Raw genomic sequence first — 23,443 nt, 5'->3', positions numbered from 1 at the left:
GTTTCGCCTGACTGTGACATTTAGACGACTCTATCCACCACTGTCATCGTCAAAACCCCAACTGAGGGAATATCTTTTGGAAGAGTTGTGTTACATCCCTCAAACAGAGTGACAGAGACGTGTAGAGTCAATACTGAGGTTCATTGAAGCTGTTGGGGGTAAATGTGCTTGTCAAATGCCATAGTAAGGCAACGTCCATTATTCTATGTTATGGTTTTAAAATGAAGTTCTCAAACTAAATGATCTCGGTCCACTCAAGCGTTTTGGCTCTGAAACTTTTATTTTAGTCCTCGTCGATACTAACACTCCTGAAAGCCAAACCAGTCATGCGTTCACGTGTAGTTAAACACAGATTGCTTGAATATAAGCATGTAAGCTGCTGTATCATTTTAAAAAGGCAGAATTTAACTGTATAGCAGGTGTTGGTAAAGACATGTGTAATTGATGATCAATGTTACGTTCTGCACTGGTAGCCGGGGATAATGAGAGGGGCTTTTCTTCCTATCTGTATTCAAGAGCGTGGTCTTTTAGTTTCCAAGAGCAAAAGACCAACCTGGGAGCAGACGATTCACAAGCGCACAGATAGCAGCCAGAGTGCGGAGAAGGGCTGAGGCTGTAGTGCGGGACATGCATGCGAGCAACAATATAACTGAGTGCAAGCACACAGTTTGAGCAGAAGCAGAGCAAATTTAAGTGCAAACGGGGGCTATTTGAGTGCAAAGGCAGGGCATTGGTGAAAAGTAATACACAATCTGAGCATAAATTCAACAAGACATGCTCTCTAAGGGAAAGAACACGCTCTTGGATAAAGATAACAAAAAAGTTCCATAGTAATACTGGCTGTTTTTTCTTACGGGAGGGAGTCATGCAACAAGACGAATCGGTGAAGGCTCTTTTGGGACCGAAATGTCCCAAGCAAGCGTATGAGTGTCTACGTTATTGTTTCCGATGAACATCTCCATTTCTGCCCCGTCCATATTAAAACAGAGTCCTGGAGTTTTCAAACTAAAACAGTGCTAGCCGCGTTTCAGAACTCTTCTGTTTTAGCGGCTCTAAAACTTTGTAGTAGTGTGAACGCCACGTGTATCTGTAGCAGAGTTGATGCATTTCCAAATGAATACTCAGTAATGTGGAAGTGGTCTAAGACACATCATTCTTTCACCTTTATGTCTTTTCTACAGAACATCTTCAATAACCACATGCTGGATGTGAACGTTCGGTGGCTGGCTGTGCTCTACTTCAAAAATGGCATTGACAGATACTGGAGGAGAGTAGCGCCTCAGTAAGTGACTGCTCGTCTCTCTCCCTAGTTCCTGGATTCTGTCTCCCTTATTCTCACCGTCGTCAACTCCTTCTCACCTTTATTCTCCTCTTCCTGTTCTCATTCCATCCGACTCTCTCTATTCATCAGTCTTAATCTCTCTGTGTTTGAGGCTTTGTAATTCTCCTCAGATCTTTTTTTGTCACAGATTTAATTTTGTAAATTGCATTTTTTCAGTTTTGTCCCTGCTCCTCATTGTGTTCATTTTTCCATTGTCTTTTCTCTTTACCAGTTATAGCTCAGTGTGTGGCGTACAGTCTCCACCACCTCTCACAGACTTATTGTTTCTCTTTTTTTACCGACCATCCGGATTATTCAAATCATTGTGCTCTGATTTTTATACTTGGTTAAGTCTTTTGTGTCTCTTTTGTCTGGCACCAGATCTGCTCTGGGTATTCAAAGCCTTTAGTCGGTCTTCAGGTACCTTTCTAGCTTTTGTTAGTGTTGAAGCGAACATTTGCTCTTCACTTTGCAGGACAGTTGCTGGCCAGAGGCAATCAGTTCTGCATCAGCACTCTGGGGCCAAACTTTGCCTTTTTCACATTATTGCTTTTTTTATTCTTTTTAAAGTTTTCTCCTCTCACCAAAGTTGTTTTGCTCTTTGTCAGTACTTCGGTAAAGTGAACTTCATTTGCTGGACTGCTGTGCAAGGGGTTTTCGGTCCTAGGGTTATTTATGTGATTGCCCTTGGACACTTTGCTATTGATTCAGGGGTTGGATGCTGTGTGGGACAGCACGATGCATGTGGTTTACAGTGATACACAGAGTGTAGGTGACATTACATGCGATTCTTCCTCTGCAATTATAGGGATTTTACAGTATGCCTTACAACTAAGGTTAGAACATTATTTTCCTTATCATTTAGTATTTTTCAATTTGTAAAATATATTCATGATTAATCAATTGTATATAAGTCCATGTATCGCATGTAAATAATTAATTAATATAGTGTCTAAATGGAGAAATTCAACAATAATGATGTGTCAAATAACAGAAGAACATTCTGAACTTGCTCAGTGGGCTAATTAGCTGTTTCATCGGTCGTAAAACAATAATTCTAGCAAATCATTTTTTCGACTTATATCTTTTCTGATATTTAATCATTTCCTTCCCCTTATCCGAGACCTTTCTGGCACACGGCCCGGAGTGCTCTGATAAACATAAAGCAACAGTTGGCAAGCACGGAAAGATCTGCTCTGTAAATCACTTTCACGGAATGACTAATGTGACTTAAGATATTCCAGGTACATTTGTAAATTGTGTAATGAAATATCACTTAATAACGTGAGGTTTTCAGCCCCTCAATGAACACAATTCTAACAAGAACATTTCACCTTTGTCTCGCTGTTTGTAAAGGGATTGCTTGTAAAAAATCGGTTTTAGAGTAGAAGGTGATATTAGCTAAATTCACCTTCTGATACTGCCTTGCTGTGTGAAATCAAAAGATAAAAACTATGTTACTGCGTCACTAAAGTCTAATGATGCCACTATTATTTTTATTAGTTCTACCTCCACTTATTAAATAAAGGTCTGTCGTTAAAAAGACGATAAAAGATTCCAGTAAAAGATACATGAACACTAAAAAGCCAACTCATAGAAAAAAATCTCCATTCTGGGCTTCCCTTCATCCGAATGTAAAAGATGTACAGAGATATATTAAGGATGGTGTGGCCTTGGCGGAGGTATGAGCTCTACAAAGTGCCACTGTAGTGTTCGTATGGTTTTAAATCTTTTACCCCATATTTCTTTTGAAGCTTATCTTCCTCCGACATTCCCAAAAAATGAGCAAGTAGTAAATCTTGTTTCTCTTATTCACACTCCCCCTGCTGGTAATTTGTTTCCCCACCCATGTCTCAGTGCTCCCTGCCCCAAGGTTACAGCGTGATTCATCCCTCACTCTTCTTCACATCAAACCCTCACCCATGTCTCGCTTCACCAGCAGAGGAAGTAGACTGTATAAATTCTAAAATTTGTGATGCATTGTATTTATGTACACATTCACACTGTTAGAATTACCCCTCCCCCCCCCCCACTCTTGCAAAAGCTCCTGTTTCCGATGACAACATATGAGTTAGAGGAGAGCAGAGGGTTGTCTCCAAAGCTCATTGATTAAATCAGGCAGCTGGCAGGTCCTGTACTGAAGAGTGTGACGCAGGGATTTAATTGATCCCATAACAACTTGGCAGATTGATACCACATTTCTATCATCACCGTATAAAGTTTGTGATTTTCATGGCTAGAATTTGAAATGACATTGTAATGAGTCACTCAGGATAAGAGCTGCGTTCAACAATGCTAGGGCAGCTGGCACCCCGGTGATACAATGTGACATGGAGGCTTAGTGGTTTGTTCTCTTGCCTTCAGCAAGAAGACTCTGAGTTTGGAAGTTGGACCTTGTTTCAGTCCTATCCTGCATCCTAATATTTGTATCCATCACTTTCTTATTTCTCTTTAGTTTTGAGAAATACCCCCCCCCCCTCTATAAATGTGGCTTCAGAAGGGTATCATCCTTTTTTAACCACTCATTGAACTCCTGTTTGTTTTCTGTTTGTCTGTATTAAGTTTGTATCTCATCTCTTCTCTTCTTCCTCCTTCTCCCAGTTTTTCCTTCTTTTAAATGTATTTTTGGTTGCTTTTCTTTCACAGTGCATTATCAGAAGAAGAGAAGACGTCACTGCGTGCTGGTCTCATCACAAACTTCAATGAGCCTGTTAATCAGGTAAGTGGACAAAAATATATTATTACGCATCAGATGCTCACTCATTCTTTTTTATAAAACATATAGTCTAGTCTTATAGGAAATGTACTTTATAGCATATTTAAGCCCATTATACATGTATAAAACATTTTTTTAAGTGTAGAAAATGTAAAGTAATACAGAATCGTAGTATTTTGCCTGTAAACACACATCAATTGCTTTGGTTAAGTCAACTTGCAACTCACTACACTGACACTGTATTTCAACCACCTGTTGTCACAAAAACTTTTATGATATTTGTTTTTATCCAAAAGCAAACATATTTATTTAGATGAGACCAGCTGTTCTGTCCAAACATACAGATCTGATCACTGATATAGAGGGAAGTCAAATAGAAGATTTTGTTCTTGTTGGTAGGAGATTAAAAGGCAATAAAAATCACTGTGCTCCCATTAGTGCCAGAGGAGAAGGACAAGAGTTATGTTAATATTGCTCTATACCATGGAAACATTATAGTACTTCCCTGTCGGATAGGAGCATTTCCATTAGTAAAGTAATAAAGGCTTGATGCAAAACACTGGCATTAAGAGAGCTATATCGTATATCACGGACAGAATCCCAGTTGTGTGTAGCGTGGTAGGTGGTTTTATTAATGATGTTAGTGCGCACAGTTGAATACTTTATAAAGGCATCACAGACACCATCCTGTTTTACAGTCCCAGTTGCATTTGCATGCCAGAGTAATGACGCAAAAACATTCAAAGAAGAAGAACCTGTGCCCTTCTAATAGAGCCGCAATTTCATATTTCACACGTGAGGGTGATGGCTCATAGGGTGTACTAATCGCTTAATCAAGGCCGAAATAGCCGGAAAATCATTTCCTTTATTGTGATTGATTGCTTATTGCCAGACTAAAATGAACCAGAATGGCACTCAGTGTAGTGCATTCAATGCCTGGATCCCCTTTGTCCAGATCAGGGCCGACGTTTATTACTGTGCAGCGGCTGAAAGAAGTCCACCGCCATGAAACGACATTTAAATCTTCTTGATTCAGATTTTTATATGGCTCAAAACCAAGTTGCACACATTCACCGGTATGTAAGTATCTCTTCCCTCAATACCGATGCACTATACGTAGGAAATTGGTGAAAGTGCAATGCCAAAATCTTGCAATGTCAAAGAAAGTGATTATAAAATTACTGGCTTTGCCACCTCTTCCGCATACACACACACTTTCAATCTGTTCTTTCTTTCTCCATGTCCCATCCTATGTTTCCATTCAGTAGTGTTTTGGTAATCCTTCTTACAAGCTGACCAAGCAGTCAACCTCCTTGGACGCGATAATTACATGAATGATGGAGCCACCAAATTTAAGGTGGCTAAAGTATTTTACTTGGGTAACTTAAGAACTTAGTGTTCAGTTTAATATGTAGGTTTGCTACTTTTTACCAACAGTTAATATATTTTATTGTTTGCTTAAGTTCAAATTGTTTTTAGAAAATTCAAAACAATAAAATGAAAAGATTGGAAAAAGACCATTTAAGGCAGTGAGGGTGCATGTGGGGATTACATCCGAGGGTCAGGAACTTTCTAGATGAGCCATTTATTTTATAGCTCCGGGGAGAACGCTGCAACTAACAAATAACTCAGCAATCATGCAGTGTGTAAAACATCTGTCTGGGTGGACACGGGAGCCGGCCCTGAATTGTGGCCATCCATCCATTCTGCTTTCTACAGCTTGTATGTCCCTGAGGTGCAGCCCTCCAACACCAGGCCTGATAGAGTCCATATGGCAAGACACGAATGCCATTTCAACACCATATGCCTCTCCTCTATCAAATCAAAACTCCAGAAGGCAGCAATGCATGTTTTTGCCTGTGTGTGATTCAGTGTGTGGACAGTTGACATTTAAAAGTTGCATTTGAAGAAAAGTATTTTTTTTTTAAAGTTGCCTGAAGTCAAAGAGCTCTCTTTTTAGAAAACATATTTGATACTTGAGATGCTCACTGGTTTTTATTGCCTAATTAAACAAGATTGTTAAAGTTGTTGAGCAACACAAGTATAGTTGTGTTTATCAAAGCATGCAATAAGGTCTCACTACTTATTTTCAGACTTACTGTGGGATGAACAGCCAAACGATAATAAGATCAAATGTCAACGAGCAGCTATTATATTTAAACCGGGGCTAGATCTGGTTTGATTAATGGATTTAATAATTAAAAGTGAAACTGCCATCAGTAAAAAATACGAGATCAAATCAAACATGTCATACAGCACACTATTAACTGCTGTTACTATCATTTATAAATTAACTGTGGTGATTCAAAGACCTTGTACAATCCTGCACAGTTGCAGATGACATGTCTACTGTAATTGATATTAATTGGATGGAAAATATATTAGCAACGCTTCTTAACACAGAGTAATACAGTTCAGCATGACTCCAAACCATGGGCTCTGTACGTTTGTTGTTTTATCAAAAGAATTTTTAAACTCGAGGATTTTGCATTGCTAACTTTAAAATATAACAAAATGATGAGTAAAATTATGATTTTTACCCAAATAAACCACACATTTACACAACGACTGTGATAGTTAATGTAACGACTCACTTCCACTCGTGCTATATTTTGTTTAATAGTTTCATATTGTATCTCTTGTTCCATGCCACTCATTTAAATGTCATTGAAATAAACTTTATTGCAGGTTATAGCTTTAGTAAGAAAAACCATCAAGATTCCTTTGACACCTTCTGCTGTGTTGATGCTTTGCCTCTGGTAAATGTCTTTTTCTTCCCTCTTGTGTTTCTCCCACAGATAGCGACACAGATCGCAGTACTGATAGCCAAGGTGGCCCGTCTGGACTGCCCCAGGCAATGGCCAGAGCTCATTCCCATTCTGCTGGAGTCCGTCAAGGGTCAGGACGGCTTGCAGCAGCACAGGGCGCTGCTCACATTCTATCACGTCACCAAAACACTTGCATCCAAACGTCTGGCGCAGGACAGACGGCTTTTCCAGGATGTAAGTTGACGTCCAATCTTTTCGTCAGTTGTTTTGTCACTGCTGTCAGATCAACATCTTTGCAACTGTATATTTTTCACACTTAGTTATTCAGTATCCGGCTCCACCTGTTTTGTCGTTATGAAGTCGCTGTGTGCTCCTGGATACAAGGTGACTTTAGGTCAACAAGTAAAGAAACTGAACTTTGCTGCTTTTGCAGTTTGCCCTCATTTTTCTCGTCCCGTCTTTTACGCTCTGACTTTGTCACATTGCTTTCTAATATTTTCCCTGCATAGTATTTTGAACGTGTACAGATGAATAGTGAGATTATATTGAAAGGTGCAGGTTTTTCATATTTTGCCTGTAGGAGATGCTGTTCAGCTACTGAAAGGGAAGTGTCAAATACCAGATTTATAGCTGCAGGGTTTCTCTGTGCATATGTGTCTGTTTTCATGCATGACTCTAGCATGATTGACGTGTTGGGGAATAGATTAGTCTGTTTTGCTGGTTGTGTGAGTGTGTGTTAGAGGGAGGGCTGTTTGTGTGAGTTAATGTTTCTCTGTCAAAGAGGCAGCGAATTAGAGCAAAAAACATTTTTTTGTGTGTTGCTATATGAGGCTCTAAAGAACATAAGACTTAAGCAGAAGAACAGACATGATGAGAGTGGGTTTGGGGTAATAAGACGATCAAACAGACCAACAGTGCGAGAAAGAGAGTGGCACAGATGGAGACCAGTGGACATAAGAGGCAGCATCGTTGGACTTTCTGCAGAGGCCCCCTCTCTGCCAAAATGAGTTACCTCGGGCGATAGGAGGAACAAAAGCAGACTGAGCCGTATTAAACGGTGCAGGTTTTAAATGATGCACTGATGACTTTGTTGCTAAATGGCCTGTGCTATGCTCTCCCTGTCTCCTGTCACGACAGAGCTGGCGTGTGCGTGTGCGTGTGCGTGTGCGTGTGTGTGCGTGCGTGCGTGCGTGCGTGCGTGCGTGCGTGCGCCAAACACTGTGGAGAGGTGACAACAACAAGTATTTTAGTGTTTTTTGACTTAGCTCTTCGTACTTTTTTCTGTCTGCACCTGTCTCAGTTGTTTTCATTTCCTAAGACCTGGAGACTTCTATACAAGATCTGTAGGTTATATAGTGCGTTGTCCTTACTTACGTATCTATGCCATTTATTGACAAATAGCTATTGAATCCTCGTATTCACTGGACAGCTTAGTATCGCTTTATTTCTAAACTCACTCGTTTGCCTTCTATGTTAATTTACTGTTTTTCCCCCTACTCTATTTAATAGACATAATGTGTACATGATTACTCTTCCTTAAGTGTGAGAGTGTATCTTTTTGTATTCGAAAATTGGTAGAGATGTTCCGATACAAGCTTCAGAAAATGCCTTCAATACTGCCAGAAGTTCTGAGTCAGGCATAAGTCAGTGCGCAAATCTATATACCCATCCATACCATGCCTCAGAAGTACATTAGCTTCACACAGATAAAACTGCAATTTTCTACTCCAGGTAATCTCTTCTTCTTTGCCACTCCAAAGCAGCACTTTAGCAGCAAAGAAGAAGGGATTTCCGGTAGTGAAGCATCAGCCAGAGCAAACTAAAATGTCAGCGGGTTGGTAACATTTCACTCTGGAAAGTCCCACAAGTAAAACAGCGAGGTCTTCAGTTTTGGGGGGTGCTACTTGTTTTGCCAATTATAATATTAGTTACCTCATCACTCATCACTATTCCAGCATACAGCTTGGTAAACGTGAATTGCATTGGGATCGGTTGGTACTCTGTATCGCAAAGTACGCATAGTCCAGGTGTCGGAATCTTGTTAGGATCATCTCTAGTGGTTTGCACTAAGTTAGCAAAAAAAGATTGTTGGACCCTGTTAATTGCATGATGGGAGATGACGCACTAACAGCCGCACATCATTTAACCCTCTCCGTGGCCCACATATTAGCTTTTCAAGGTTTGTGTTGTGCATCTTCAACTTGGCACAGACACTTTGCCAAACACATTTTGGAGGAAGAAATGGAAAGAGGAAATGTTGAAGAGTCAGAGTGTGGGTGTGTCGAAGAAGAAATAATTGAAGTACCCAGGGGTGGTGTTCTTGACAGGGGGAGGAATCCTATATGGAGAAGTGATGGAGTAATGAAGAAACTGATGTAAAGATGAAGTGGAGGTTCTATTCAAAGAGAAGGAGGATGAGATTAGTACCCTTTAAGAAGTAATTTCCGCCTCCTAACCTTTAGAAATGTGAATTAAAAATTGTATGAAGGAGAAGGGTTCAGTGCCGGTTGCCTTTAGCTGTGTGTGAGTGTGTGAGATATGATATATATTGAGAAGCTGTCAAGACGCTGCATAACTTTTCTTTCTTACTGTCGTTCAACTTTCATCATAACTGCTTGGAAGTAGGGGGGTGACGGCCGTTTTTCTTTTTTGATGAATGGTTCTTAAGAAATATTAAAAAGAAATATTAAACAAAAGTCGGTTCAGGCTGGGGTGACGCATCATTACTATTGCAAAGCTGCAACTGCAAAAAAACCTCACACAAGATCAAGTGTGTGAATATTTTCAACAGAGCCCAACTGCAGGCCTGTAGTTTAACCTCTGCCAAGGAGGTTCTGTAACCATCTGCATTTGTTTGTGTATCAGCAGTATTACACAATTACTATTATTACTATTGAACAGATTTCCACAAACATTTTGGTGCAGATCTGTGGGGCCTTGCTGGAGGTATATGTGTAGCTAATAAATAGACAAGTGAATGTACGGGTTACAGCAATGAATTTGTCCATCTGCTTGAATAGAAAATCGGTCTGAAGGAGGAGGACTCTGTTGTTCACACATGCATGCAAGCCGGCACACATTAACAAATACATAATGATCCTGCAGCTGCGTAGCTTTTCAAACAACAAAACAAACCACCAGTGTGGTGAAAAGAATTGAATCTTAGATGCATTGGAATTCTCTCTTGAATGATCTAGCCACAATTCACCACTCTCAGGAATTCACCAACCGCTTCCCCCTTTTTTATACTGTAGCACAACTTCAATGATATTGGAGAATTGGTTGACATGGTCCGAGTTATCAGGAGAGTTGACTGAAGCTGCCAGACCACTGTTATGAAACTGCTTTTATTATAGTGATGTAATCTGTTGTCAGGGGGCTCAGGCTGTTTTGTGGTGAGAGGTGCTTTCCCAGCTTTTGTGCTGTTTCATAATTATTTTCAGTGCATCATAGTGGGGATTATATTCTGGCTCAGAAAATGTCATCTGCCAGTGAAAAGCTGCACTTTTACCCCATGCTGAGCAAGTATCTCTCATGTGTTTGAAAGACCCCTAAGGGCTCATGTATGCTGCCTTTACCTATGAAAAGAGATGTGTACATTTCAAATATGTACCTGTCACTGCTCACATACCTCCATGCGTACGTTTCGTGGCATGGTTGCTGAGTAATACATCCCCTAGAGGGCAGCTCAGAGTTGAGTCTCTGACAATAACAAACATGGTGGTGGTTGAGGAATCTGCCTCTTAAGAAAAATTCAAAAGCCACCGTTTCTCCCTGAGCCCATGTAACATAACATAGATGCCTTTAGTTTCTTACCGACGCATAAAGTCTTGCCATTGTTTCTTCTGTATGTCTCCTGGTCGTCTCGCTTAAACTATTCACATTGCCCCCATAATTTTTCTGTGGTACTGCTCCCTTTAGTCTGTTTCGTCTGTATCCTCAACTTTCAGAATACGTGCAAAAATCGGAAATGTTTGTTTTGTTGACAAGATTATATCAAAACTATTGGAAGGATTACCACTGATATTTAGGAGTTTGTTCAGTTTGATGCAGATCCAAATAAAAATCTGGATCGGGTGATTTCAAATCGGGTTTCACAAGAGGACCGCTGGGCCTTGGCAGAGGCATATACTGAACTGAGAGCCATTTTGGTTTTATCTGTGACTGGAGGGTGACTGTAATCTTTTCATTTCCCGATGGTAATTTTATAAAAAAAAATATATATATATTACTGGGATTAGTTCTGGAAAAATGTGTGGGAAAATTGGCATTATTTAGGAAGTGGATGGGGGTCTTAAGCAGCATTTCCCAAAGTTGCTTCATCACTTTTAGATTCCGCGCTTTTGGATTAGTTTGGGATCTGAGGAATGGAAAGTGGTAAGCTCTCAGAGAAAGCTCTCCAAAGAGGAAAGTTGTCAGCATTGCACTTTTCTGTACAGAATCTATCAAAGTCGATGCTGTGCTGTCAAAACCTGGATTTCTCTTACAGCAGACATGTGACAGCAACCTAACCAGTGGTTCTTCCTCAACACATCAGTGTTTCCCACAACACATTCTGTCGATGAGTTGATCGGTTGGATCTTTGTGATCCCGTGTTACCATTGAAACTTTCAACAGACCAATTTTCATGTGGGTGTTTGTCTTAATTAAGAAGCAAACATTTCTTAAACAATTTTCAGAATTTCTAAGTGTAGTTGCACTGAAATGTAGCCTCATTGTTTGAATAGTTAGCGATGCAATGTTTACCCGTTTTGTCTTCTGTTTATTCTTTTTATGAAAACAGTCTATTAATGTTCCATGGCAGATACGTTATATTTTCAGAGCTACTGGGTCAGACTGTGATACTTCAAAGCTGATGGGACTGAGAGCACTTTTGTATACGCTTTGACGATCCCTCTGCCTTTTAAAAGACGGGATTGTTTTGAGGCTAAATCATTTTATGGCAGCGACTGTAATGGGAAGTTCAATCCAATCTAAATTAGACCTGTGACTCAGATGTCCCCCTCCGCTCCCAGTGTCTTTTTTACTCTATATGAGTACATTATGTACAAGTGGTTTTGTATTAGCATGGTCTTCAGTGGAACTGGCTGGAAGTCTTTGCTGTCATACTATGTGCGTTTTACATCTGGTGTGCAGATTCATGTGTGACAAACCTTGTGTGTACCAGAGGGACTTCAGATGCCTGTTGCTGGACGTGTACACTGATCCACCGCATGCTGTTTGTGTGTTTGTGTGTTTGTGTACAGCTGGCGTCGGGCATCTACAGCTTCGCCTGCTCCCTGTGGAGCCATCACACCGACTGCTTCCTCCAACAGATCTATGCCAGAGATGAGGCTGCAGCACTCGGCTCGCTGGAGAGGACGCTGCTCTCTCTTAAAGGTAACTTACACTTGGCCGAATACACATAACAACACACAACGAAACCGCATTTGAACTCAAAGCGTGATCTTTCTATACAAAATGGTCCTTTTTAATAACAATTAATATTGTAATTTGACATATTACAATATTCTACCTCAAGACTTGGTCAGACCCGTTATATGCCGGGGCCTTGTTTGTCCATGCTAAAAATTGAAGAGTGTTGTGGAACCAATGTAAAAAGCTACTTTCAGTGGACATGAGCTAAATCCTGCTCATAATTTGTAAACTAGATCATTTTATCAAGTCTCTTACTCAAGGTTTAGTTACAACTATGAAAAGCGTTGATTTGAAATCAAGTATTAACATTAAAAATAATATATTGTTAACTGCAGATACGGGCAAATATAGGTGCACATATTTAAACCAATTTTCAGCAGAGGCAGAATGGTTTGAGACAAGTGGAAAATTGGTAGCAAAAACCATAGCAGATAATTTTTTTTGACAATGGTCAACACTGCCTGTTAATGCCCCTGATGCAGTAATGGTTTATTTTGAAAAGTCAATGTTTAGTGGGGTCACTTCAGCACTCTGCTGTCGGCCATGGACAATTGCTTTTAACCGCCGACCAGCTAAAATGCCTCATTTAATGGACAAATAATAAAATACCTGTGTTGTGGAAATATTAATTTGCACTGATATTTGTGAAAAAAACCATGAAAGTTTATTGTCAAACCTCAATCATTTACAATCCTTCTTCTTCTTCTTCGACTTCTTCTTCTCTCCTCCTCGCTCAGTTCTTCGCAAGTTGACAGTCCACGGATTTCAAGAGCCACAACAGAATATGGAAGTGATGGTGAGTGATTCCCGCTGTTGCTGCTCACATTTTGTTGGAAGTGATGTTTTTTTTCTCGTGGTGATTTGAGTTGAAAATTATTCCAATCGCAGTGTGAGCAATATGGATGGCTGTGATGATTGAAAGTATCTTAAGCCAAGTCTTAGTTCAAAGAGTAAAAAGTTCTATATGAGCTCTTCCAAAGTCGAAATCCATGAAACTGTTAATCAATCAATTCAAACACAACAATTGATGAATGAGAGTAAATGTCAGTAGCAGAAAAGACAACTCTAAATGTTCCTTAGCCTCAAGTGGCCTTGAGATTGAGTCCATATAGTCGCAGGAGGTCAACACGGAATTAACATGAGGATGTGGCCGCTGTGCTCTCTCTGGCTCTGCCTGTGCGTCTATTGCTCACATAGTATCTGCTCCTATTTATCTTCTTTGACTTTTTTTTTTTTTTTTTTTTTTTTATCTCCTTCAGAAAAACTTGACGGGGAGCACAGTTAATGAAGGAAAGAAGTCAATGCTCTCTAATTGCTCTAATGAGACAACGTTTTGCTTGCAGGCTGAAGGTTGTGTTATGGTTAAAACCCTGGCATTACAACATAATTTGCCTTGAGCTGTGACTTGTTATTCCAGCTCAGCGAGTACATGTAACGGTTTGGAGTTAATATTTCATGTTTAGATTTATAAGCTGTTAATATATCAGACCCGCTGTTTACAGCCTTGGCTGGTCTATACCATTTTTCATCCTTTTCATTATTCAGCATACGGTGAGCAAACCAAGAAATATGATGCTTACTGTGAAACTATTACCACACCAGTCAGGTCATGGCTATACTTCATAATGTTTTAAAATTAAATTATGTTTACTTGTTGAGGTTTATATCGCATGTGCAATCATCATTTAAACAAGAAAATGACAACCTCTTATCTCTTTGTTTGCTGCACAGAAAGCAACATCATACCACTACATCCACTTATGTCCTTATCTCAGGGTGATTGTATAGCTTACTGCAGTTGCTTTGTTTTCGTCCCTGTGTTCCCTCTACGCCAGTGAACAGTGGAGTCCCACAGCCTCCCCCATAAGTAGGTTTTTTTCTTCTGAAAAGTTATAACTTCAAAATGTATTTGTCTGACTCTACGTCTCAATGACGTGAAAGAAATTAAATGGAAAGGGAGTTAATTAATGTCAAAGGGGACAGGTTAGGCGAGTCAGACGGGGATAATGTGATTGGAATTTACATGATGCATTTACTGTTTTCTAATGCACCCTATTCCTGCAAATGAGCCTCCAAAATGAACAGCTTTGCTCTGAGGGGAGACGCATTATCTTTTATTTGGTTACTTTATTCTCATTGGTTCAGCACCTATTTATTTTTCATGGGTTATTGGTATCTATGACGCAACCATTGAAACGTCCTCTCTCGTCTTATCATGTCTACAGGGCGTCTCTGGTGTTTGAAAACACACGGCTCTGGTTTGTTCTGCTTTAGGTTGCTCCTAATTGTATTTTTCTCAGAACCAGTTTCAAGTTGGTGTCCAAACAAATTCTCAAGTTGTATTCAAGGTTGTTATTATATTCACAGCAGCAGAATCCAAACGTGTTGCTGTTAAGTTTGTGTCCCTGTGATGACACAAGTACATGATTTGGGTGTATGTCATGCGCTCTAGTCTGCTTTGTGTTCAAATTCTACTTTTTTCTAAAGATTTTGCAGCGCAGGCATCTGGCTGTGTTGTCGCCGCTTCTTTAAAGTCTGCATGATTTGTCACATCCCTATGGAAAAGGTCTGAACTGATTTATATTGAATTTCTCAATATATGGCACGAGTACCCTGGACAGATGAGGTTCATCTTGTTGAAGTGGCAGCACCGCAGGAGTGAGTTGAAAGATATGTCCACTGAGGGTGAGGGATTTTCAGGTTTCACACGGTCTGGAACATTGATGTATTTTAGAACATTGTGTTGTTGAATGGGTGGCTATCTGCCTTATTTCTCTGTCAAACAGGAAGATAGAGTTTAAAACAATAATCACTCATTTATGTTTAGTCAAGGTCATGGTGGACTTTACACTTTCTTTGTTTTGCATGAGTTGTCCACCACATCTCCACCTCTTCTTCTTGACTCCCAACCAATAGCTCAACTAATGTCTGCCATGAACCCAGTTCTTCACCACGCGTCCCCCCTCCGGGTCCTCTTTGGCCCTTCTACGTTTCAGAAGTTGGCTGGGCTGTGTTGGCTGAATGTGTGATTAATGACACTGCTGTTGACCTCATGGCTTAACATTAATGCAGAACTTAACAGATTGCATCTCTGTCTATCATCTAATTCCCCCTGCTAAGCCACAGCTTCACAAGGCTACAGAAAATGGATTCTCTTGCATACTGTAGAGCTGAGTACCTTTTTAATTTGTGCTCCCCAATGCAGGGACAAACATATACTTGTGCCCACGCTCGCATACACATGTCCTTAAGCTATTCCCTTGATAATGTTTCTCCTCCTGGGCAATACTGATGAAGCAATCATGAGGGAATCGACTGCGGAAATGTCAGAGATTCAACTTTATCTCACCCTCTCCTCATCTCTTCCTTTTCAGGGTTTTCTGAATGCAGTGTTTGAAAGGCTAACACAGTTCCTGGAATGCTGTGAGTACTTGTCTCATTCTCTGTCCTGAATCTCTGATCCTCAGCTTCTTCCTTCGGTGAAGAGTCTGAGTTACTGCTGCTTGATCTCATGCATGCAGAAGGCAGCTAATTAAAAACCGTAGATACTTTATGACACTCAAAATCCATTGCTCATAACAGCACAGTATAATGCAGGTGTCCAAATTAAAAGTTGAGGCTGAGTTATCCCTAACGTGTTCAGTTTTTAATTGAGGATTTCTCTTGTATACCATTAGAATAAAGAAGAACTCTATGCATAACTCAGGCTCACTGCGCTATTATTTAAATGTAGGGGTCTGACTCGACAAATGAGAATCTTTGTAATTTTGGTTTTTGAAAGAGATCAAGTTAAAGACACCAGGAAATCTGCCTTTTCATTATTTTTTTTCCATGTAGGTTTTTACTGATTTTCTTTCCAAACAGTCAACAAACATTTATGACTTATGAATGACTTACACTATCAAAGTTATTCAAATAATATTTCCATACATACACTGAGAGAATATCAACACTTAAACAAACAGCAACAACTAAAAAAACTCAAGGAAAACAAGCAACAACACTTACTAAAATCCCTACTTTTGGTTTTCCATTGGTTTATGTGTTAATACTTTACTCACTGTGTCATGTCCATGCACAGTATCTTGCTTAAAAGGGAATTATCCTCTACTAATACTCGCTTTAAATGTTTTATGTTCTTTTTTAAAACTTGTTTAGCATGCTTTTTGATAGTGAGTGTGGATGCCATGTCCTTCTGCACTTGCTCAAGGAGCAAAGCTGAGGGAAGTGAAAGAGGTGTTATTTCTTAATGGAGATTGGAATCTAAGAAAAAAACAGGATTAGATACCACTCAAAAATTATCTTATTTTGACACACTTTTGAGAGGTTACTAATCCTGAGCCAACCACTGTAGCTTGGTTTTAAAACTCACCAATAAATGCAAGTGTGGATGATCAAATTCAGACTAAAAAACTCTGTCTGGATTTGGCTGCGTCATCCAGGTTCAGTGCAGGACAATGTCAGAGCCTGCTGCCCCTTCCTCCTGCTCAATCTTGATAACTGGCTTTCAGTCACAGTGTCCAACTCGTAAAACGAAATGATAGACGGGGGAAACTTGAAGCGGCAAGATAAAAGTAATTTAACAATTAGTATAAGAGGGACAAGTATTTAAAAGCCTATAGTATCATTGGAGTGCCTGAACAAAATACTTGAGGGAACAACGGGTCCTTTTCGTATTAGTCTGCTCATCTGTATCAAAAATAGAAGAAATAAACATTGCAACTTATTCCATCTTTAGTATTTTTACCACAATCAAACAATTGGTGAATAAAGTTTTATTTCCCTTGCTCATTAGTCTTTATTCCGTATTTGCTGCTCCCCATCACTCACTCACTCACCGCCTCTCCTTCGAAATTTCCTGATGTTAAAACACCCAATAAGTGACACCCTTTGAGCGGCTGCCACCCACATCAGTGGCAGCTGTTTGAGCTCATGTTCACTGGGGATCTCAGCATCATGATCCTTCCTTGGTTTCATATAGGTTTGTCATAATAATGCCTATGGGAGAGATACATCTCAGACTTGGCACCACCAGCTGTCGTTACTGTCAATGTGGCACAAACCCTCCTGGTTGATGTTTATCCTCCATCTGAGGTTACTTGTCCATTTTTGCAGGTCACAACTTTTTATGAGAACTTTATAGCTAAGCATTATATGTCCGAAATATAAAATCCTCCTTTTATTTAAGTGTTTTTCTCTCTTCATTATCTTTAACCATGTCTGCGTATGCACCTTATTGGCTGCTGGTGGTTCAAAGCTGACCTCAGTGACTTTGAATACTTTACACAACATCGACTTACATTACAAGCCGTCACAGACCTGCAAACAAGGAAACAATGGCACAGACACAAAGTCAATAAAACGCAACAGTGTTTTTGTTCTGCACAAGGCCCCTATCTGTATGAAATCTAAAAGAAGCCAGACAAAGGGCTCTTTGAGCCAGTTAATTGTTTTAATCAATTGTGTGTCACTGTAGATGAAGGCTAGCTGAAATAAAATAAATGTGTGTGTCAAAGAGGAGGTACACAATGACCCTGGCTCTTCACAGATGATTGGAGGAACGCCAGTGACTGTTAGTGTCTCTGCTGATTTTAACAATGAGGGTTGACAACGAAGTAAACTACATGGGACATATTTTACTGGCTGTAGCATCACAAGGTTTTATGGAGCCAACATTTACATTAGAGGGAGTGAGTCATGGTCACTTTAAAAAAACTTTTTAATTACAGTATATTTTATATTCCTCAAAGCTTGTAATGGGCTCATGAGAGGCTCACAAGGAAGAAGGGTGGAGCGAGTGTTTAACCTTTAAGGACAGAAGAAACGTTTTTTGTCATCAATAAATCCTTGTTGCAAATTTTTAGTTAGCTACCAGTTTTTGTTTTGAACATTTCCTCCTTGCATTGAGTAGAAGAGATCATCTGATGTTCAATCTCTAAATTAATTAACACTCATTTTTAGCTCTGATCGTCAGCAATTGATACATTTTTGCAGTTGCAGTTCATGTTTGTATGAAGGTATGGCTTAGATAGGTTGATAGGTTGTTACCCGGGCATCTTTCAACTAGAGATAAAGGAAAAGTATTATGTTTTGGTTCCAGATGGAGAGGAGATGCAAAGCATATTTGTATCTATCGAGACAACACGCCTATCTTAGTCTGGCATTCATGGGAACCGTCAGCCATAGTTTCAAAGGTTAAAAAAAAGAATTTCCCTCATCAAGAAAGCACAAGGAAATGTCAAACCATTGAGTTTAAAACTTAAAAATTGTCATTAAAGGAACACGTTACTATGTTAAGTTCAAGTTATATTCTGTTTATTTGCACTGACCTGGATCTGAATAAAGATCTTTAGGTTTTTTTACGGGAAGTTTAGAAATATATCACCTCATTATTGTTATTATAGTTAATTATATCGTACTTTCTGACCTTCTTTATCAAATTGAAGTGCTTCAGGATGTTGTAAGTTAACTGTGCTTTGTTTGTTTGTGTTTCAGGTCGACAAGTTGGTCCAGATAGCACATGCAGAGAAAAATTGGAGAAGACGATCATATTGTACACTAAAGTTGTGAGTTGTTTTTTAAATCAATCAATTCCAAATGTCTTTTAAATTATTTAAGAAAAGATTGAATATGTTGGATCAATGATTATGCAGACTCTCTAATCTTTATCTTCTATTTTCCTCTACCTATGTTTGCTCTCGTCTCGTCACTTTCCATGCAGTTGTTAGACTTCTTGGAGTATCATCCATGCCCATTCATACCTCTCATCCAGCGCTCCCTGGAATTTGCCATCAGCTACGTGTTCACACCGGCGGGGGAGGGTGTCACCTTTGAGCGCTTCATCGTCCAGTGCATGAACCTCATCAAGTTGATTGTAAAGAACGATTCCTACAAACCTGCCAAGAACATTGAAGGTAGGAAATGAGGTCTTTGGGATCAAGGGAAAAAGGATTAATGAAAATGATAATACAAGAGATGAAAAAAAAAAGACATGGCAGACAAGTACGTGATGGCGGAAAAATTTAAGTGAAAAACAGACAAAAAAATATGAATTTGAGGTCTATGACTCAGAGGCCAAAGCCCTTCAAAGCTGATCACTGACAGTGTTTTGAAAATCACAACGCTATAATACCACCAATATGAGTGTCTCAACCACAGCTCATGTTTATTTCAAGCTGAAACAAGCCTCTAGTGCTTCATTAGCTGTGGAGTGCAGCACCCGCTCTTTTGTTCTGCCAAGCTACTTTTGGTCTTGTGTGTTTCTTTGAAGATTTCTATTCTCCTAAGCAATTGTTAGTTGACAAATAACAGGCACATTTTTGTGGTTGCGTTAATACCTTGGTGTCATTTCCAAAGTGTGAAACATGACTTCGGGTTTGTTTTCCCTTTTTTATTTCAAGTCTTGCAAACAAAATGTTTAGAGTGGCAGGGTTACCTACAGTAGAGCTTTGACTGACACTTAACTCAGAGCTGCCAGCTGATTTATTTACTGGGCCTGCAGCCGGTTCAGTTGTTTATTTCTAAACCTTTTTATTTTGAGTCGGATGACAGAGTGTTAGAAGAGGGTCCTTAGGGCTGCACTGAGGGGCTGGAGTCAGAGGTCACAGGTAAAGAGCAGTTTTGATTGTGAAAATGACAAGGAAACGGACAATTGGATATGTTTTCCATTTTTCTGTTTCCTTTTATACGTGATAATTTTTCCTGCTTAATGGATTTTGTCTGTTTGAAATCCAGATGCTTAAAAAAGTATCTACATTTTCTCAGAATCCAGAGCTGCAGAGCTACTTTTCGCGACAAAAAGTAAAATGTTGCGAAGTGTTAAACTTGACAAACAACGTATTGCACTTAAACTGCTCCCTGCTATTTTTCTAACCATTTGTAACGTTGCACTTTGTCATGTGGCCGACCGGATGACTTCCAACTGAGGGACGAATATAAAGCCTAGGAGATGTTGAATTAAGCGCTAAAACTGGTCAATAGGAGGTAGAAGACCAGGAAGTAGCAGAGACGAGAGATAACCATTTCCTATTCCAAGAGTATATGATGAGTCATTTAAGGCCGGATTTTTATTATGTTGTATAATGTGGTGGCCGGGACTTCTCACAAACACACACAACCACAAAATGGGAATGCAAGAGCAACATCACAAATTGGATGCCTGTTGGCCACCGTAGCATAACAACTGGGAGACAGATGAAACATGACCAGAGAAAGACAACTGGTCAGCAAACATGACGCCCTGCTGTTTCACAGCCTTGGTTAGGGTCTCAGATGAGAAGATGATTATAATATCGATATTGTAATGGAGGATATTGATCGAGCAGAACAACTTCATGATGAGTTCAGTTCATTTGTAACAATGCTGTTAGTAAGTAAGTTAAGTATTTTGAGTATGCACTTTACTTTTAGAGTCAGAAGTCCTGTGTACTAAATGCAGTAATATGCGTATCATTATTTTGAACAATAATACATGTGAACCGTGAAGGATCTTTTTCCCTTCTATTCCTTGTCTTTCATTGCCACTCATCCCTCCATCCTTCCCTCCCTCAGAAAGTAAACCAGAGAGTCTGGAGGCTCACAAGATCAAGACAGCATTCTTCACACACCCCACACTGACAGAGATTGGACGCCGGCTCGTCTCACACTACTTCCTTCTCACTGAGGAAGAGCTGGCAATGTGGGAAGAAGACCCCGAGAGCTTTGGTAATAGCACAACCCCAGATACACAGGCTGAATCCAAATGTCCTGGCTTATCTGGACTTGCAGACTGGGCCGAGTTAACAGGCATCTTCTCTGGAAGTCCAGAACTGTGAGGGGTTAGCCAGCTCCACAGTTCATGAAGTCAGCAATGTGGCTTCAGGTGCCGACTTCAGCAGAAGTTATATTTAATTCATGAATATATTCCGGTAGTAGTGGTGCATTGATGTTGGAGGGTTAGGTGTTGAACAATAAGTTATTGCTTTGGTGATTTCAGGTAACACAGCATTGTATTATTTGTAACAAACAATATTATAGTCAGAAGCTGATATTTATGTCTTTTTTTAAACTGCTGCTGTGAATTCCCCTTAAACTAGTTCTCAGTGAAATAGATTCATGGTTTGAGATCTTCGTTTCAGTTGAACCTTTAATTAGCGATTTAAGATCTTATGCCAATATTTTTGTAAAGCTTAGATAACAAGAGTTCAGTTCTGAAGTTGAGCATCAAACGTATATTGCATTCAGTTTGACATTTGTATTTAGTTTTAGACTAAATCACAAAACAAGTGACACTGCCCAGACAAGATGAACAGCCTCAGCCACAAAGTCCACCAACATTTCTTGATACAAAACCATTTTTCATTATTTCCAGCTGTTGAAGAAACAGGTGGTGACTCCTGGAAGTACAGTCTACGAGTAAGTAAAGATGCACACACACTATTTTTAATTAATTGTAATGTTTCATTGTATGCTTTATTTTCAAAATTGAAAGCATTATTTAATGTAGTGGTTCTGAGCAGCATTGTTGACATTTCAGCACAGTAAATTAGTCGATGGTCCCAGTGGCTTTACAGCTTTATCCTGAGACTGTGGGTAGTTTGTTGGCCAAGGCTTATCTTAAGTCCTGACATCATGTCTTATCCACCGTCTAATTCATTTTGTTTGTCTACCCTTCCTTTCTCTTCCCTTCCGGCTCCCCTGTTCAGACAGATTAAGATGACAAAGTTGTAACTTGTTGTGCACTAAAGCATTCTTTCATTTGACATCAAGGTCTTCTTGTAAATGTTCATTTAAAAGCACAGTGAAAGAAAGGCATCATTACCGTCTACGAGGGTTGAGTTTGAGTTTGCTAATTACTGTTAAAAGCACTGAGCTTTTTATTTCAGGTCAATGTCGGATTTTCATTAAATTCTTAAATCACCAATTGAACATCTGCTGCCTAATTAAAAGTTATTAAATTGAAGAGTTAAAAGATTAAGAACTTCAACATCGCTGTAGATCCGAGCCGAAAGGGTTAACTGTGTAGGTTACTGAGGCTAATATTTACTCATATTTAGTACATACTCAGATTACTGCCTGTATCTGTAAAAATCCTAATTCACACATTTCATTGGCACATATTTATGCTCAGGATGGTTCATGGATCAAATGTCACTGTCCATCTATTGCTTCCATGGTCACCAATTCTAATTGCTGGTTGGAAATCAATATTTCCACCTGTCTATATTTTCCCAACTGAATAAGGGTTTTGTGTCTGCCCTGATCTCGTCAACCTCTGACCTTCTGCCAACGAGGTGGAAAGGTCATACATGCTGTGAAATGACAGACTGTTATATACAGTTGCCTGAAGAATGTAATCAAGAATTGGCTCATCCCCTGTTGTTAGATTTGTTGCACCTTTATTTAACATTGATGCTTTTTGTCACAGGAAAACCAATAAACTGCTGTCAGGGCGGGCTAGCATTTCTTTGCGCGCGCACACTCAGGCATACATAGAACTCCCATGAAATTGTTCCATTGAACCAGTAGCTCACTGCATTTGCTATTGTTTGTGTCTCTCTGGCCTTTTTTTGTTATGCAGATCCTTCATTGTGTTTGAAGTGTACATGCACTGACGTCACTTATTCATGCTATATTTTTCCAAACAAAACCACAGGTGGCTGCTAACTAAGACTGTGATAAGACAACTATTGTACTTGGAAAAATTCAAATGAATGATTATGATGCCTTTCAGATCCATTGGCAGCATGTGGGGGGGGGGGGGGTTCCTCGTCTATTCCAATTAAGTGCCTTTCTTTTTGTTTCCTCTTCCTCTCTGTAGCCTTCTACAGAAGTATTGTTCCTGGATCTCTTTCACACCTACAGCCAGACGATGACGCCGGTACTGCTGGAAATGGTTCAGAATCTCCAGGGTGAGTTAAACGTTAATTAAAATATTATAACATGCCTAAAGCAAAGTGCACTTCCATCCAGCAAACCTTTAAATATTCTTTCGATGCAAGGATGTACACAGTTGCTGATTTTTCACCGAGCTAAAACTATATTGTCTCGTGCTGCTCTTCAATAAATCCCATGTTCCCGGAGTTTTAAAAAAAGTTTTATGTTGGTTGTGTTTTATGGTCATTTTGTGGTGCAGTTTTATTTTATTGTTATACATATATTGTTGTATTATTTTTATTGCATTTATACACCATTTACAAAGAACTTTGAGGTTGGCTCTGTTTTTTGATAGATACTCTTTAG

At 39.6% G+C, this 23,443-nt stretch overlaps 1 protein-coding gene across 1 annotated transcript in view; it reads left to right on the top strand.

Annotated features, from left to right (window-relative positions):
- Positions 1–23,443, top strand: part of ipo11 (importin 11) — a 92,329-nt gene that overhangs the window by 1,547 nt on the left and 67,339 nt on the right. The window contains exons 2-12 of the mRNA XM_062381743.1: positions 1,182–1,282; positions 3,968–4,040; positions 6,836–7,039; positions 12,052–12,184; positions 12,961–13,019; positions 15,598–15,646; positions 18,719–18,789; positions 18,945–19,137; positions 20,774–20,926; positions 21,573–21,616; positions 23,022–23,112. Of these exons, the coding sequence (XP_062237727.1) occupies positions 1,182–1,282; positions 3,968–4,040; positions 6,836–7,039; positions 12,052–12,184; positions 12,961–13,019; positions 15,598–15,646; positions 18,719–18,789; positions 18,945–19,137; positions 20,774–20,926; positions 21,573–21,616; positions 23,022–23,112 (1,171 nt within the window). The remainder of the gene's footprint in view (positions 1–1,181; positions 1,283–3,967; positions 4,041–6,835; positions 7,040–12,051; positions 12,185–12,960; positions 13,020–15,597; positions 15,647–18,718; positions 18,790–18,944; positions 19,138–20,773; positions 20,927–21,572; positions 21,617–23,021; positions 23,113–23,443) is intronic.

Source organism: Platichthys flesus, chromosome 3, assembly GCF_949316205.1.
Source record: "Platichthys flesus chromosome 3, fPlaFle2.1, whole genome shotgun sequence".
Classification (NCBI taxonomy): Eukaryota; Metazoa; Chordata; class Actinopteri; order Pleuronectiformes; family Pleuronectidae; genus Platichthys; species Platichthys flesus.
The sequence above is the reverse complement of the archived record's forward strand: the minus strand, read 5'-3'. Positions and strand labels throughout refer to the sequence as shown.